The following is an 18,389-nucleotide window of genomic DNA, read 5'->3' on the forward strand; positions in this document are numbered from 1 at the left end:
AGCCCTCTGTAGCTGTCCTTTATTAAAAGAGCAAACAACACGCTCCAGAAGTGCATGCCACAGGATAGGCAGACCTCCCCAGCCACCATGAACAGAGGGGTGTGTTCTCACAGGACAAATTTCCTTCTCTCCACGTCCCCCACCCCCAGTAAAGCACTGCTGGCTGATTTAAAGGCCCACATGTAGACAAGTGACAAAAATAAGTCAAGCATTGGAAACATCTGTAATAGTAAGAGAATAATTCTTATTCTTGATGGTCTGTAGTTCCCACTACAGAATGCTTTCGTACACGGGGCCCTAATGTGAGCTGGGACCCACCTAGTGTGGGCTGGAGTGCTGAACCCTGTCTGCTACCCCCCTGTCCAGCAGGCCCGCTCCCCCGTGATGTAATGACAGCCTTGGAGGGACTGAAGGTCAGGCCTGTGCTGTCGACTTGTGTGCTTCAAGAGGGAAGAGTCTGTGTTCAGACTTACAACCTGTGAGGTCCAAGGTTCTGTGTGTGTGTGGGGGGGGTGCTCTTCTCACCGGCTAGTTTGTCAACAAGCTCTGGGGGGGCCTGAGAGCCTGCAGTCCTAACACGCCCCCTGCCTGTGCTGCTGTCCCTTGCAAAGACCTGCTCCAAGGCCACGCTCCCCAACCCGCTCGCACAGGCTGCCGAGGAGCCGGAGCCGGAGCCGTGCGGGCAGAGCTCTGTGGCTGGACCAGGAAGGGAGCGGGAAACCCCTGAGGTGCCTCATGCCTGTGAGACTGAGACTTTGCTGGAAGGGAACCTTTGCTCCTGAACTTGCACTTGGAGCGGGTGTGGGACGCCCCTCTTCTGCTCTTTGTGCAGAAGGTGTTGGGTGACCAGGAGGCTTGTTTCAGGAACTGTGGGAAGGCCAGAGAGAATTGGTGAGAGAGGCCGAATCTGGACCTGTAACAGTCAGACCCAAGCCCAGTTGCTTTCCCCTTTGGGCACTCCCCCCTCGGGGAGAAAGCCCAGAGCTGTGTGCCGGGCTGTCTGCGGTGGCGGGTAACGGGGACCCCTGTTGCCTGGTGAGTCACTGGGGCCTCTGTGCCTTTTCAAGTCATCAGTAAAGGAGTGGTTCGTGGTCAGGTGTGGAGTCAGTGCTTGGCCTGGGCACGGGTGCCCTCTGTGGATGTCAGAGCGCAGGCCCCCTCCCTGTGTCCTGCTGCCCGTCGGGCTCAGGCCCAGTTGGTCAGTGCGACGGGCACTCAGAGCCACTCATGGCAGGATGGCTGTGGTGCTGTGAAGTAAAAAGAAAGCGGCTTTCTCTTTCATTTAATAGCTCTGTGAAACTGTGCAGAGAGGGCGGTGTCTCGAGGCTGGCCCCTCATGCCTTGTGTCCACTCCAGGTGTCACATGGTCATGGATTCCTGTTTCTGGAACAGCCCTCCAGGACGGGCCAGTGGAAAATGAATTGTTTTTCTGGTCAGTGAGCTTTTTTCCAGCAGAGCGGCCATGTTTGCTGGGCTCCCTGGAAGCGCAGAGGTGCGATCTGCAGCAGACATCTTGGGGGAGCCCCGCGAGCAGCCCTCTGTGGGTAGGAGCTCCGGTCCCGCCAGCCGCTCCCTTGGGGGCTCTGTGAGCACAGGGACCAGGTGCATCGCCTTCCTCTGGTGTGATTCTCCTGAGGGACAGAAGAGACACCCCACCTGGGAGCAGCTTGCTCTGTACCTGCTTGTCTTCCTCTTTTCCACTTGTTACGAAGGTTTATTTCACTGCATCATTGAGGGGCTTGGTTTACTTCACTAGGAAGTAAAAACAGAAAAATACAGCTGAATTTCTTTGCCATGGGAAATAAAAAGCCCCTTTGTGAGCAGGTCATCCATCCTTCTGTCAACATGGCTGAGTCTGGCTGGTGAAGAGAAAGTCCACCAGCCAGAGTCATGGGACACTTTCCTCTTGGTGATTTTATCTTTAAGAACCTGCCTCATGGTGCATGTCCCGAGAATCACCCACGAGTGAGGCCCCGTCAGCACATAAGGGGATGTTTGGGGTTCTTACAATGAGAACTTCCTAGCAGGAATCTTAGTGCCGCTGTGATACAGGAAGAATGGTGTATCAGTGTGGTCTTCTTTAGCACTTTTCTTGTGAGTGTGTTTAGCTGATGTCCCTCTAAAGTGTGAGTGAGCGCGTGTTCTGTGAGTGTGTCTTCATGGGGTGAGCGCTTGCCGGCCCGAGGACCCCGTTTTTTGGCGTGTGATGCGGGGTCTGCACAGGCAGGCTCTGAGACCCTGTGGGGCTCCAAGAACGCTGTGAGTTTCTGTACAGTTCCCTTCGTTTGTGGCATTCTTTCCTATGAGTTTCAGATACATGCCATCTGTATCATTAAATAATAAATACTGCCTTTGTTTTGGTTTAATTTCCTGCTTTTAAAAAAGCAAAGTTCAGATGAAGGCAGTGAAATGAAGGATGACGTTGGACAGAATGACGAATTTTCATTTTGTACTGACTTGAAAGATCCGGTGATCTCTTGATTAAAGAAGCACTGCAGTCAGTCATCAGGCAGGGGGCCCGTCCTGCAGCCACCGCTCCTTGGCAGTGGTAGTCAGGTACTTGATTTAAGGCTCTGCATTCTAGAGCTGCTTGAATTTTTTATCCCTCTCAAGATTGGGTCCTAGGTACTGTCCCACTTCAGGTGCAGGTGCTGTCACTTTGAGATTTAAACCGATCTTAAAAAGACAAAAATAATCCCCCCACCCCCCTGCTGCCCACACACACACACACATACACAAACTACGCAGAAGTGACTCTGGTCTGCTGGTGGGGAATGAGGGCTGAGGGGCATCGTCGGCAGCTGGGGCTGACCGGGAGGCCTGGGTCCAGGTCACTGTTGGCACCGGTGTGGAACTCCTATGGGGAGAACGAGGCTCCTAGGCACTCGCCTAAGTCTTCCCAGCTGTGTGCTCATGGGCATGCGTGTGCTGCCAGGCCGGGTGTGTGCCCCCAGTGCCGGAGGGGCCAGCCTGGCTCTCGCCTGGGGAGGCAGGTGAGCAAGCGGGACAGCAGGACATGTGCGCCCACCAGCCTCCCAGGAAAGATGTTCTCTGGACAAGTCCTGGGGTTGGAAAGGCAGCTGTGTGTGCAGGGGCCGGGGTGCAGTGTGGAAGTTGGGGGTTGTGTCCAGTGATCTCGGGGTGAGAGCGCTGGTCTTCCTGGTGCCCCTGGACTCTCAGCTCTGTCCTGTCTTTGCTTCCTTGCTGGTCACCTCGGCCTCTCTGGCCCCTGTCCTAGTGAAGCAAAGTGCTGTTGTCCCTTGAGGGCAGGGGATGCAAGGTCTGCTTGGTTTCTGGCCATGACTTTGCAGCGTGGTCCTCGGAGGATGAGGACGTCTCTTCGGGGCTTACAGAGGGACGCTCAGAGGCTGTTCTCCCAGGCCCTCGGCTCTGCTCACTTGGACAGATGTGTGTCTGTCTTCGGAGCTCTTCTCTGTGCTCGTGTGTACCTTGCTAGGAAACGTTTTCTAGGAATGTTTGTACTGTGTCTTAATCATAATAGTACACGAGCTTATTTTCAGTGACTGCTCACGACAAGGATTCTGGATAAGCCTCATTAATTTGCAGCCCAGGGAGGCACGTGTGAGTCTGGGCTCTTGAGGTTGGCATCCCCTCATGGGGCTCTGGGGTTCCTGTCCCACCAGGGGAGAGGGAATCCTTCCCTTGAGGCAGAGCATGGGGTCTGAGAGGGTGCTGAGCTCCCCAGTGGGGAGGTGGGAGGTTGTCACCATAAAAGGGATGTAGAAGTTCACTCTGGGCAGCTGCCCACCCAGGAGAAGCAGGTGTTCTTGGGGGGCATGGTTGGGTTTGACCACATCAAGTCCCACCACAGTGATGAGGTGAACTCGAGTCTCCAGTCCAGGCCCCTGCTGCTTGCAGCTTCTCGTCTCTGGCTGGGCCCTCCTCTCGCTGAGGAAGTGTTGGCTGAGCCCCTGCTGTGGACCGGGGGCTCTTCTTGCCTGGGTGCAGCAGTGAGTGACCTGGGCCAAACCCCAGGTTTTTCTTAAGTGTTTTAGATGTACTGTGTTTGCCAAGTGCAAGAGTATTCGGTAACAAAATAGGTGTGTTCCTAAAGGTTTCAGAGAATGAATCATTTTTCCCATGAATTCCACTGTATTTTCAGAAACATTAGTCTAGGAAAAAACTCTCCATCTGAAGATTAGCCCCAGGGAAAAGACCACATTTAGAAGATCAAATGAATAGTGAAATGACTGACATTCATCAAGGCCTCAACTAAAGATCCTGAATGGGAGCTTATTGAGAGTCGTGGTCAAAACCACCTTCTGAGTAATATGAACAATATGAGCAAGTCAGTGGCCCACTAGATAGGTGAGAATAAAGGTGTAAAGTCAGCACTCAGGTAAGTGGAATTTGTTAAAATATAAGAGTGAATCGGTACAAAAAGTAGGGTGGAAGTTATATATCAGCAAAACTTAGTTAATAAAAAAGTAAGGTGGGTGTGGTAGGCTGAGAACGGCTGCCAAAGATGTCCAGGTCCTGATCCCCGGAACCTGCGAAATGTACTTTATATGGCAAAGGAGGCAGGCAGGTAGCCCTACATGTGCTCACAAAGGTCTTACAAGAGGAGGTGGGGCCAGGTGTGGCTGCAGGATGGCAATGTGGTGACAGGAGCAGAGCTCGGAGGGCTGTGGCCACGAGCGGGGAGCCGGGCAGCCGGGGAGCAGCCTCCCCCTGGGCTTCCAGAAGAGCTGGCCCGGCCAGCCCCGTGATTTTAGCCTGTAAGACTGCTGTCATTCTCTAGCTTCCGGAACTCTTAAGAGTAAATTTCTATTGTTGTAAGCTACTTAATTTGTGGTAATTTGTGACAGTAGCAGTAAGAGCTAGTACGGGAGGGAAAAGCTTGCTGGATCCCAGCGAGGAAAGCAGCCTGGCTGAAACGGAGGAGACCAGGTGCTAAGCACGCCAGTAGCTGTGGAGGGAGGGCCGGGGAGGGACGAGACTGCTACCATGTCAGTAATGAGGTAACATTCACCCAGGTAGCTAATTATCACTGTGCTACTGCACAGTATTTTTCTTAAGAGTATACCGTTACGTATTTGCACACCCGTGTTCAGAGCAGCACAGCTCTCACCGCCAGGCGCCCGGGGCGGGTGGAGGGGCGAACACCAGCAGTCCGCTCACCTGGGCACTGCTCTCAGCCGTCAGCAGCAGGGACATTGTGACGCGTGCTGCCACACGGATGGACCCTGGGGACGCGATGCTGCGTGAGACGAGCCAGTCCCCAGAGGACGCGCGTGAGCGTCTCCCCTTCTCTGGGGTCCCGCGAGCAGGCAGAGCCGCGGGAACAGAAAGTGGAAGGGTGAGTGCTCCCGGGGACAGTGTGGGGAGGTGACAGGCTCTGGAGAGGGCAGTGGGGGGGCTGCGCATGTAAGCAGGCCGTGCCCCTGAGCCAGACTCCTGAAATGGTTAAGATAGTAAATTTTATGTGCGTTTTATCACACTTAACAAATAGATTTTTAAAACCACACCATCATAGGCTTTTCTGAGGTTAAGTGGCAGTAGGAATTCAAAGCCTCAGAAAGCGAAGGCTTCTTCAACGAAGCAACCCCAGTTCTAAATCAGGCGTGTGGAGAGGCGCGGATGGGTGCTGTCCACGCGGTCTGTGCCTGCTCACCCCTGGGCGGTGGCGCCCAGCCTCACTGGGTGTCCCTGTGCAGCGGGGCACAGCTACCACTACCGCTCTCCCCCTGGTGCCTGCGTGTTCAGTCTGCTGGCCACTGGGTCCTCATCCGCACCCTCCATCCGCACTCACTCCCAGGCTCAAGCCTTCAGTGTGGCGCCTGTGCTGGTGAGCCCCGGCTTCACACCTCCAGCTCACCCCACCCTGAACTCCGGGCTGGGCTGCCAGGCGGTTGTCTCATACGCGTGCGGCTGGAGCTCTGAGTGCCTCCTCAGCTCCCTGTCTCAGTGACGGCAGTCCCCTCCTTGCCGTGACTCTGGCCAAAGCCTCATTCTCTTACCCAACATCTGATCCATCGGGAACCCCGTCGGCTCTACCTCAGAGTACATCAGGAAGCCTCATCTCTTACTGTGCCGTGCAAACCACCCTGTCTCTGCTGGGATCGTGGGTGCGCTCTGCCCACACTCCCTGCCCCCACCTGCCGTCCAGCCTTCTCTCAGCAGGCCACTGACCAGTTTCCTTCAGGCAGACCCTGTACCGCTGTGCTCAGACTCCCCAGGCGTGCTGGCCTCCCTTCCTGCCTTACTCTGCTCCAGCCACCCGCTTCCTTGGGCTTAGGCCATAGGCACGCCTCAGGCCCTCGGCCCTGGGTGTGCCCTCAGCCTGGGACCCTGCATCCCACATGCCCTCTGCCCAGGGTCTCTCTGAGCTGTGTCCTGCCCTGGAGCTCGGGGTTCTCCACCACGTCATTTGGGTGGTTGGCAGAATTCAGTTCCCTGTAGCTGTAGGACTGAGATCCCAGATTTTTTGCTGGCTGTTGTCAGGCAACAGCCGCAGGGCCTTGTGGTCATCGCAGATCCATCCATGGCAGCCCCTTTAGGTGCTGCCATTTGCTTCTTCCCTGCGGCTGGCTACCCGATACAGGTAACATATGCACGGACCAGCCAGCCCAGCACGTTTGCCATGCAGGGTCATCCCATCACGTGCTCCTTTCTGGATCCCGCCCCCCAGTGTCCAGTCCTGGAGCGGCCAACGACCGAGGAGCCAGGTCACTGCCAGGCCCTTGCAGGAGGCCCTGGTCCAGGAGCCCTCCATGCAGACCCCGCTTTTATCAGCTCTGTAGTGACCACTGCTAAGTAGAAAGGGACCAGCAGGGGGCTCAGATGCTTGAGGAAAGCCTCCGGACAGGAAACGGAGAGACCAAGAGCAAACCAGAAAAAAGGAGCAGTGTGCAGAGAGTGAAGAAAACTTGGAAAGTAAAATTTTCACCACAGGTTAAGGATGACATCATGTGCAAATAACTAAAAATTAAAATTGATATTAGAAATGAAATAAAGCACCCAGTTGAAGGGTTGGAAGATAAAAAATATATCCCAGAAGGTTCTTTAAAGGGCAAAGAGAATAGGAGATAAAAGACAGGGAAAGTACGTGATCAGCCAGGTGTAGCTCCTGCCCACAGGTGCACTAGAGGGGAGCAGAGACCCTGTCAGGTGTCCTTCGGGAAGACTTCCCGGACCCAAGGTTGGTGCCTGCAGTGGGAAGGGCTCCTCCTGTGCTCAGAACAGTGAGGAAAGTACCTCCAGTAAATGCAGTGAGTCCTGCCAGTAAAGAGGAGGCACCCACCAGCTTCCAGAGTTTCAGACAGGCTGTGCAGACCATCAGGACAGGTGGCCGACTCTGTGGCCCCAGCAGGAGGGGTTGGGTGGGGCAGCACCTTTCAGCCTGTGACCGGACGCGGCACCTGTCCAGGGCAAGGAGGGGTGCAAGTGTCTCAGGAACATGCCCAAGGCCCACAATGCAGGCCCTTCTAAGGAAGCTGCAGAGGCCTCCCTGATGAGGGCGTCAGGAGTGTGGGTGCAGGACTGTCAGCATAGGAGCGAGTACAGGGGTGACCAGACGTGCAGAAGCACTGAGTTCCGCAGTCTGAAGGAGGCGTGCAGTCCTGTAGAGTGGTTAGCTAGGGCAGCAGGTACCGAGGAAATGAGGGAATTGCCAAGTACAGGAAAAGCTGGTGTAAGGCAGGCAATGCTACAGCTTAAATGTACTGAGCGAATGATGTAAATAAACAAACCTGGGGGAGAGTGCTGAATTCTCAGTTCTCACCAGGGGAGGCCAAAATGAAACCTGCAGTTGGAAAGCCAAGAAATAGCACCAGGAGCACATTAATTACAACAGGCAGTGACCCTAAAACCCACTCAAAGCTATAGAGCAGAAAGAAGGGCTTCTCGGAGCATGGCGGGATGGAGAGAGACCTTGGCAGCACGGTGACTTTTTGAACTGTGTACCCGTATTTAACTTTCAGTTTTTTCCCTCCTTTACTTGCTCTCAGAGGTCTAGGTTGGGCCAGGAGTCGGGGGAGGATGTCCCGATCAGGACAGAACCTCCAGTTCTCTTACGTGCAGTGAGATGACAGCTAGACGGAGGGTACACTGCCACCACGCGGCTTGGGGTGGAGCGTGAGCCGGAGAGTCCTCTACCCAGTGGGCCACCGTTTCAGAGCAGAGCCACGGGGGAGCCCCTTCTCAGAGCTGCTCCCTCTGCGTCCTCTGGCAGCCCCAGCCATCCAGACCTGACCCTGAGAGGCCCTGCTTCGAGGTTCCCTCTGGTGGATGTGGTTCCACGAGTGCTGAGAGTGTGTGTGCTTTAGGGACTTCTATAAATTCTGTCATTTCCTCAGCATGTTTGCTTAAAGCGTGAGTGTGTCCACTGGACAGTTCTTCTGAGAATTCTCACGTGCACTTTAAGATTTTATTGTCTTTAAAATAACATGGAGGCATCTCTGTGAATATACAAAAAAACACTGCATTGCACCCTTTAACTGGGTGAATTATACGATATGTGAATCACATTTCCACGAAGCTGTTAGCAGAAATAACACAGCCAGAACTGCGGTGTCCCCTGAAGCAGCTCCTCCGCCCCAGCCGCTCCCTGCCCCGCTGCACCAAGATCTCAAAGCAGTGAGCGGTGAACATGTGGGAAAGGCGATCTGCCGGACCGCAGGGATGACACATGCAGGGAGGAAGTGGCTTCTGCTGCTGGGGATGACTCAGTGCCACCCGAGCGCGTCAGGAAGAGCCAGCCGGTCCCTGCCTACAGCACGGCGAGCAGGTTGTGTGTTCATGAAGGACACAGCTGCTGACATTCAACACCTATTTTTGAAACACAAAAATGGATTCCTGAATGTGATACGTACCTCTGGGAGCATGTGGAATGACTTCTTTTATGTAAGGGCAGCATGATGCTTTTATTCTAGAATTTTCTGAGCCCTCCCCCAGACCAGGGACCGTTAATAAGTCCATCATCACAGGTGAGCTAGGAAGTTATTCTTACACAACACACAGAGAAACTGAGCTCCAAATAAGCACTTTCAGTGTTGGAAAACTCATAACATTATTTAACCTGTCTTTCTTTCAAATTTAAGCTTAGACATAAACATACATTGCCTTTTAAGTCGCCTAAAAGTAAACATTAGATTTACTTGGACGACTTCATTTTCCCCCAGCAAGATCCATTAGTTCCAGAGTGGTTAAGATGTTCAGGCAGACAGGAGTCTTTCACCTTGTGTTCACACTGGCCACATTAAAAAAAAATAAGTGTTTCTTCCACTTGTCTAGAGAAATCTCTGAGCAGGATCTTTAAATTGCTAAGCATAACCTCTGAAACAGTTACATGCCTCGCCTCGTGGTTGGTGTGGAGCAGACCGGCTGATGGCTAACATCTCTGTCCCTGGCTCTCTGCCCAAGGTCCCAGAGCCCTGGGGCCGTCCTGTGACCCTGTCCTGCAGGCTCAGGAAACAGCATACGGAAGCTTGGTCTTACTCAGTTAATTTGCTAGAAAGTTCCAGATAGAAAACCACTGCTCAGTGGAAAGCTTGAATCATCTATCATTTGTGTCTAGCTTTCAAAAGCCCTGAGAACAAAGTCATGGCATTTCTTCATTTTTGTTTTGTTTTTCCTGAACTAAGGACTCAAACCAGTGCCCACTTGCTAGGGAGCTGGCGCCAGGGTCCTTGCGGAGCCCTGGCAGAGCTGGAGTGACACTGGGAGTGGCAGGCGCCGCCGGCGGGACTCATGAATGGCAGTGGCTCCCGGCATAGGAGGACTGAGATGTCCCATCCTTGTCTCTTTCCTGCTGCTGGATTTGATAAGAAGTTTTTATGCCACATCATCAAAATACAGGAGGTTGTTTTGTCGTTGCACTGAGGTTTTATTCTGCTTAAAAGCTGACTGTCAGTAAAGTACACGAGGGGACTGGAGACCTGGAAGTAACACCGGAGCTCTGGGGCTTCATGATGATCAAGAGGATGTAGATTTATAGAGCTGAGGTTTTTTTCAAACCATTTCAGTCAGTGAAAATGTCCTCACAATTAAAACTTGTTTTGTTTTGCAAGAAGGAACTATTAAAATTTCCATCATTTTAATAATCTAATAAAGTGCATGAATACTGTGGCACATGCATACTTCCACACCCATTTTTGCTTGCTGTGCATTTCCCCCTCCCCCCTTTTTGTTTTATTAAGGTGTATAATTCTGTACTATAAAAAAAAAATCTTACTATTAATGGAAATTCTCAGACATATACAAAAGGAGAGACAATATGATGATAACCCCTGTGTGCTCCTCGCCCTGCTTAATGATCAATTTGTGGCAGCCTTGTCCCCCCTCCCCACCAGTGTTGTCAAGCAAATCCCGGACATCATATCACTTTATTTGCAAATGTGAATAAATACATTTGAGTATGTATTTCTGAAAGGTAAGGATTCTTAAGTGGGACAGCATTGAACAACCTGCCGAGCATAGGGAACCATTGACAAAATGAAAAGACAGCTGACTGTATGGGGGAAGGTATTTGCAAATGATGTGTCTGATAAGGGACTAATATCCAAAATATATAAGGAACTCATATGACTCAATACCAAAAAAAAAAACCCTGCAAAAAAAACATAAAACTCCTGCATAGACATTTTTCCGAAGACACAGAGATGCCAGCAGGTACGTGAAAAGATACCACACATTGCTAATCATCAGGGAAGTGCAGAATAAATGGTACCACCTCACACCAGTCAGAACGGCTACTGTCAACAAGACAAGAAATAACAAGTGCTGGTGAGGATGTGGGGAAAAGGGAGCCCTCCTGTGCTGTTGGTGGGAATATAAATTGGTGCAGCCACAATGGAAAGCAATATGGAGGTTTCCCCCCCAAAAAAAAATAGAAATACTGAACCACCCAGCAATTCAACTTCTGGGGAATTTACCCCTAGAAAACAAAATCACTAAATCAAAAAGATATGCACTCCTGTGTTTATTGCAGCCTTATTTACAATAGCCAAAATATGGAAACAACCTAAATGTCCATCAATAGATGAATGGATGAAGAAGATGTGATACATACATAATGGAATATTACTCAGCCATAAATTAAACGAAATTTTGTCATTTGCGACAACATGGATGAACCTAGAGGGTATTATGGTGAGTGAAAAAAGTCAGAGAAAGACAAATACTATGTGCTTTCACTTATAGAAAAAACAAAGCAGAGATAGACTCATAAACACAGAGACCAACCAGCCTGGTGGCTGCCACTGGGGAAGGGGGGAGGGGGATGTGCAAAATAGGTGAAGGGGAGAAAAATCAGAACGTTTGCTTCTGATCTGGGTGATGGTTACATGAGTATATACACATGCCAAAATTCATCAAACTGGACCCTAGATTGTTGCCTTTTATCGTATGTCCTTCAATAAAAAAGAAACCACCACCTAAACTGAGCTGAAAATCACAGCTCTATTTAACGTACTCCAGGCTTATTTCCAAAGCGTCAGTGAAGCAACAGAACATATATATCCCCTTCCTGTCTTCTGTTTATAAACTTTGAAAGTATGACATTTCATCTTTTCTGATTTTATCGCAACAATTTTTGTTCTTCCCAGAGACCTACGTCAGGAAAGTTGGAAATGGCATCTTGATTGTAAGTGTGGGGACACACTTCTGGGTGTAAAGGCAGGTGGAGCTGTCTGTGCAGGGGGCCCTGGGTGGGCACTGGCTGGACCCTGCAGGAGGGCACCCTCTGGGGCCTCTGGCTGGTGCAGTTAAGAGGACTTCTTGGAAGCATCTGGGAAAACCCACTGGATGTATGTTTGGCTTCTTACAGATGCTCTTAGGAGTGCTATGCCGTCAGGTGGAGCTGCAGGCCTCAGCGTGGATGCTCAGAAAGGGTCTGTGGTCAGGTTTCTCTCCGTGCCCCCCTCCTGTGGACCCACAGATCTGGTGTGGAGCTCATGAATGGCTAAGGAGGCCCCTGGGAACATTTGCTCTTTATATCACTACAGCCTGCCTTCCTCTCCATGGGTTACCACAGTTTGTGCATTCTTATGTTGATGGAAATTTAGGTTGTTTCCATATTTTGGCCATTACAGTAAAGCCTGTATGATCATGTGTGTGCAGGTCTTTGTATGGAAGTATGCTTTCATTCCTCTTGGGTACAACCTAGGAGTGGTGTGTCTGGATCATACGGTAGGTAGATACATGGTAAACCTTCAAAGGAATTTTCAGACAGTTTTCCGAAGTGGTTGTGTGACTACATCAGGAACAGCAGGATATGAGAGTCCCAGTTCCTCCACATCTTCCCAAACATGGTGCACACGGGATGGCCAGTCTTCTTAATTTTAGTCATCCAGATATAAACATATCTCATGGTAGTTTTAATTTGCATTTCTCTAATGCCTAATGATGTTGGCTTGAATCCTTAAATCTATTGAAACTTGTTTTATGGCCCAGAATGTAGTCTGTCTTGGTAAATGTGCCACGTCCACTTGAAAGGAGTGTGTTGTACTTTGATTGGCTGAGCGTGCCCCAAGTGTGTGCCAGGCTGGCTTCCGACCAATATAAGCTGTGCTGAAGTACTACAACAGGATGCTCCCCGTGAAGTGCTGTGCCTTCCGTGGGTTCTGTGAGGGGTGCGTCTGTAGTCGGAGTGAACCGCGCTTAGCCAGCTGGTTCTGGTCCCCCCTCCACATCTGCAGCAGAAACAGGGTGGCTTGCTAGGGAATGTCCTCTGTCGGTAGTCCTGCAGGAGTAGCCCCGGCCCCGGTAGCTGGCTGCGGAGTGGCTCCCGCGCTTCTGGGCCTGCCTGTGCCCCTCTCCCGGAGAGGGCACCGCCTGCTTTGACTCTCCGTGTGCTCCCTTGGCTTGGGTTTTCTGGCTCTGCTGGATTGTGCAGGAAGAGGCAGGTTCTTATTTTTCACTGTCTCGTTTTTTCCGGAAAGCCTCTGAATGGAGAACTTGGGGCTTAGAGAATTAGAACTCCCCCAAATCATCAGTTACATGGAAGTTTATTTATTTTCCAAATTATAAAGAAAATACAGATAAGGTGGACTTTATAAAATTTATACTTTGATTCATCCTTGCTCATTTAACATGCTAACATGTGAAAGCGCTTACTCCTAGTTAATAATTTGTTGAAAAAGCACTGGGTTAATGTTTCAGAACGAACACCTGGTACTTGGTGTTCAGTTAGTAGCTTTCTTGTTGAAATTCTTAGGAATCCTAAGGATAGATTGGGGGGTTTGGACTGAGTCAGATACCCTTCGGGTGTCCTGTCTAGACACTATGTAGTTCAGGAATGAAGGCTTTGTGAGGAGGAGGCATTTTATGAAAAATTCTGATTAAGCTGTTTAAAGAAATGAGCTGACGAGTGGACTCCTGAGCCTAGTGTGTCCGTCTCCATACCGCGCAGGGTCCTCAGGCGGAGGGAAGGGGGTGGCCACTGTCTTCTTCCTGCTGTGGAGGGAGAAAAGGGAGACGTCTCTGGCTCGAGAATCCTGGACAGTCAGGGTTAGGCAGCTCGGGATTGTCCTGTGCCACCCAGGTGTGGCGGTGGCAGAGCTTGGCAGCCCACCCAGCACAGAGGCGGCTCTGAGGCTCATCTGTGGACGATGAGGGTTCGTGGGTTTGGCCTCAGCCAGGGCTTGTGCCCACTGTAGCCTCAGCCCGGATTCCACAGCTTTGAGACACGCTGTCCATACCCGTCCCTAAGTGGGCACATGCTCCAGCCCTCCTGCCCTTTGGGGGCTGCCCATAGGGCCCTTCGCTCCTCTTGTTGTCACAGGTCAGCTCTCTCCCTGGCTGAGCACCTCATCTCCCTCCAACCCACACGTCTCGCTTTCTTGCTCCTTTCTCTTTCTGTCTTTTTCTCTCTCACATTCCCACCTCCCTCCCTCCCTCCCTCTTTAAAGTTTTCATAATGGAGAAGTTCAGACCTACACAGCGTAGAGAACAGTGTAGTGCCCCACTCCGGCCTTTCTCTCAGTCACAGCCTCAGTTCCATATATGTAACTATACATGTGCCTCAGCCCCCGATTTTGTAGATATCTAAATACTTGAGTAAGTTCGTCTAAAAAGCAGTGTACTTTGAAAAATCATTAAAATACCATTATCACATCTGCGGAAGTTAATGTTTCCTTAAATAATATCGGATGTTCAACAAGTATTTAATATCCCAGATCAAGATTTATATTTCTAATTAGCTTATAAATAATGAATTCTTAAAACAATGTATTTGAATCAGGATCTAAAGAAGCCCCTCCGTGGCTGTGGGCTGACTGGTCCCCCTCGTCTTGTAAGGGAGCTTCCTCTCCGTCTCTTCTCCCTCTGAAGTTGGCAGGTTACCTACCTGTCTCTGTCAAGGCCCTGTGCACGGGGTTCTGCTAATTTGCATCCTGCCCTATTGTTGAAACCTGTTGCTTGGATCATTTTTTATAAAGTCATTTGATTTTTATATTGCTATTCAAAGGTTTTTGTTTGGTTGGTTTTCCTTGAAAGTCCAAGAAATTCACCAGAGTAAGTCTTGGAGTAGGTCTTTTAGGGTTGGGAGTTGATATTATTAGGTTCCCCATGTATTCTTTCAATATGTAGTTAAAATCCTTTAGGGAAATTTTCTTAATACGGCTTCGGTGTTTGTTTTGCACCTCTGAATGTTCTTCTCAGGACTGCTGCCGCCCACGCAGTGGACCTTCTTTCTGCCTTACTTTCAGATTTGTCACTTTGTCTTGGATCTTTTTTATCTCTATTCATTTAAGACCTTTAAATGTAATTTATTTATTTTTAATTATTATAATATATATAAATATAATTATTATATATTATATTATATATAATTATTATAATATATAATAAATATAAATATAATTATTTTTAATTATACATTAAATTAAATGTAATTTAAATGTGGCATATGAAGTGTAATTCATATGCCACAGAATTCACCCCTTGTAAGTGTACAGTTGAGTGGATTTCAGTAAATGTCATGCATCATCAGTCACCACAGCCCAGGCTTTACATTTCCTGACCCCAAAGATCCCCTGTGCTGTTTGCATTCCGTCCCTGCTTCGACCACACAGTGTCGGGCAACCACTGATGTGCTTTTCATCACTACAGACTTGTCTGTCTGAAAACTTCCAATAAATGAGAGGATATAACTTGTAGTCTTCAGTGTCTGCCTTTTTTATCTAGCGGAGTGTTTGTGAGGTTCATTTGTGTCGCAGTATCAGCATTTCCTTCCTTCTGTGCTGTGTGGATGGACCACGTTTCGTATACCCACTCAGCTGGACGCTTGGGTCACTGCTACTCTCACAGTTACCAAGACTGCTTGTTACACACATTTGTGTGCACATCTTCGTTAGGACCTACAGTTTTCTTTCTTTGGGTAGAAACCTAAGAGTGGGGTTATTGTGTTGCATGATAAGCTCATATTTAACTTCTCAAGAAACAGCCAAATGGTTTTCTGAATTGGATGGACTGTTTTATATTCCCAGCAATGAATGAGGCACCAGTTTCTCCACATTCTCACCAATGCTTGGCGCTGCTGGTGGTTTGAGCATAGCTGCGTGGCACAGTATCTTGTTGTGGTTTAACTTGCGTTTCCCTAAGGACTCACGATCTTGAGCATCTTTTCATTGCTTATCAGCCGTTTACATATCTTGTTTGATGAAATGTCTGTTTAAATCTTGTGCCCCCTAAAAAGAAATGTTATTGGTCTTGTTGAATTGTAAGATTTTTTTATACATCTGAATATAAGCCCGTTATTGGATATGTGATTTGCAAATATTTAATCCCAATCTGTGTCTTGCCTTTTAGTTTTACTAATAGTGTTTTTGAAGTGCAGAAGTTTTAAATTTTGATGAAATCTAGTTTATACTTGGAAATAATGTATGTATCTTTTTTTCTGAACAGTATCATTGTCTAGCTTCCATGTATGAATTACTCTTCCCACTTTTTGTGATGCTTGATATCCGGAGTCTGTTTGCCTGGGTTATCCTTTCTAAGGACTCTGCACAGCGGGGAAAATCTGTCAGAGTGGGTGGGGGTCTGTGCTGTGTGGACGGCCTGGAGACGGGGAACCGCAGCACTTCCCATCTTCCCTCTCTGGGAGCGCAATCTCCTTGCGTGATTCATGTGCTGAGCGCCGTCCACAGCTCCTCTGCCACCTGTGCTCTGGCAGGAGCTGCTGGTGGCCTTTGGAGGAACCGACAGGCTTTTATTTCCAGGGCCGCACTTGGAAGTGGGCTGCTTCTCTGTGTGTGTTGAAAAGGCCAAGTGCAGGAGGTGCCCTCCGGCTCTGTAAAGGCGGGGTGACGTGGGTGACGTGGGTAACGTGCTCCCACTTGGTATTTGCAGGTGGAGGACTTGACGAGGTGCCTGGACCCAGGTGGACTCGGTGTGATCAGCTTTGAAGACTTCTGCCGAGGGACCGCTGCGATCAGAAACGGAGGTCAGTCATCCCCACTGTGTGCTCTGTGGCCTTGCACCTTCCCCTGCTGCACCCCTGCCTCGCTGCACCCTCGGCCGTCATCCCTGGTGGCCCTCACCCCTCAGAGTCCTTCCCTCCTCTGTGAAGCCTGTGAAACACTCCAAGCTCTCTTCTTTCTTGTTCTTTGCTCCTCACACACCCTCTCCCAGACTTGATGGACTGAGCCACTCGTGCACAATGCGGGAAGGTTACCGGCCCTTTCCCCTAACATACAGTAATGTCCACAGACCTTCGCAGTGACCCTGTGTGTGTTTGCACTCAGCATCCCACACGCTGCATTAACCGCAGTCGTGTTGTCACCCCGCCACCGTTCTCTGTCTGCCCAGTAGCCTATCTTTGTAATTTATGGGATGCATTCGACACAGTGTATTTCCACACACTTCAACTTCCACACTTCAGAGTGTGTATCAGTCATTGCCTCAAATTTGTTTCAGTGTTTTTGAGTAAAAATTTACCTACATTGAAACGCACAAATCCTAAGTGTGCCATTCTGTGGCTTTTGTCAAATTCCTATGCCTGTCATGCAGATCCCTGCCACGTGCTTGGCCGCCATTGCGGACGGTTCCTCACGGCCTTCCAGTAACCCTCCCCCGTCAGCACCTTCTCTGCTGGTTGTTGTCACCGTGATTAGTCCTGCCTCCCGTGGGCTTCACGTGAACAAGATTGTGTGCGCCCTTGGTCTGCTTCTCCCCGCGGTGGTGTTTGAGGCCCACCATGCTGGGCGTGCTCTGGGCTCTATTCTGCTGTGGGCCACATCCCGCTTGTGTGTGCCCTGGAAGTGGACGCTTGTTGGGGCGGGTGTCTCCCCAGCCTGGGACTGTTACAAATAAGGCTTCTAGGGACGCAGGAGTGCACATCTTTCTGTGGACATGGGCTGTCGTTTCTTTGGGGCCTGAACCCAGGAGCAGATGGCTGGTCATGTGGGTGTGAGCTCACAGAACTGCTGCCTAGTCTTCACTGGGGCCCTGCCGTTTACCTCACCAATGGTTTGCGTGCTGTCCTTTTCAGGTCCGGTCTTGATCTACACAGACATTTCCTTCTCAGTCCTTGGCTTGGCCGGAGGTGTGGTGTGATGGTGGGGGTGTCCTCAGTTGCAGGCCCTTTCCTACCTTCCTGCACCTTTTTGAAGAAAGAGGAGGACAGGCAGACCTTGGCAGGATGCTTGGCCATCAGGTGGCCAGGTCGAGGGATGTCCTTGTCCCAAGGTCTTATTAGTAATTATTGGTAGAGTCACCTGTCTTGACTGTCCCCTCCCCCAAATCATTGCCCAGCAGTGTCACGTGGGGGCTCGGTTTCCTAAAACCCTGAGCCCCAGATGGCTCTGGGGAGCACTGTGTGTACTGTGACCCACACGTGTGCTGTGAGCTGCACAGAGCACATGCTGGGCAAGGCACGGGGTGGGCGCTGCCGTCAGTGTGGCCAGTGGGCACCGAGTGGAAGAACCACGGGTCAGCTCTACTCAGGCAGCCCTGTGTGAGGTAGCCCGGCCGGAGCAGGGCCCTGTCCAGGGGAGGCGGTGGTCCTGGGGCCTGCGTGAGGAGCTGCAGACCCTGAGGGCCATGGCAAGGGTGCACAGCTTTCTGGGGGGTGGTCCTGGCAGGGTTTGGGCAAGGTGAGCATGCCACCTGGGGGCCGGGATGCTGAAGGGAACCCTCGGTGGCTCCGAGCTAAGGCTGGGTGTCAGCATTCTGAGGCTGACACGCCTCTGTCCAGCACCTTTGTCCAAGTCCATGTAACCAGTAAGTTGTAAGTCTCAAGTGGCCTTTGGAGGTTAGGTGTACAGTGAAAACACAAAGTTACTTAAACCTTCACCCTTTGCATGGATTTTTGTGGTAGTTTCATGCAAATTTGTCCTCTCCTCCGCCTGCAGTGCCTGCCGGCGGCTTCCCAGTGGAATGGCCTGCCTGCCCTCAGATCAGCACCCTGGGCCGCTGGGGCTGCAGCT

The 18,389-nt window shown here is 50.5% G+C and overlaps 1 protein-coding gene across 1 annotated transcript in view; it reads left to right on the top strand.

The window, feature by feature from the left end:
• RAB11FIP3 (RAB11 family interacting protein 3) overlaps positions 1 to 18,389 on the top strand; it is a 70,552-nt gene that overhangs the window by 18,765 nt on the left and 33,398 nt on the right. Inside the window, exon 2 of the mRNA XM_036915716.2 lies at positions 16,312 to 16,405. Within this exon, the coding sequence (XP_036771611.2) occupies positions 16,312 to 16,405 (94 nt within the window). The remainder of the gene's footprint in view (positions 1 to 16,311; positions 16,406 to 18,389) is intronic.

The sequence above is a fragment of the Manis pentadactyla genome, chromosome 10 (assembly GCF_030020395.1).
Source record: "Manis pentadactyla isolate mManPen7 chromosome 10, mManPen7.hap1, whole genome shotgun sequence".
Classification (NCBI taxonomy): domain Eukaryota; kingdom Metazoa; phylum Chordata; class Mammalia; order Pholidota; family Manidae; genus Manis; species Manis pentadactyla.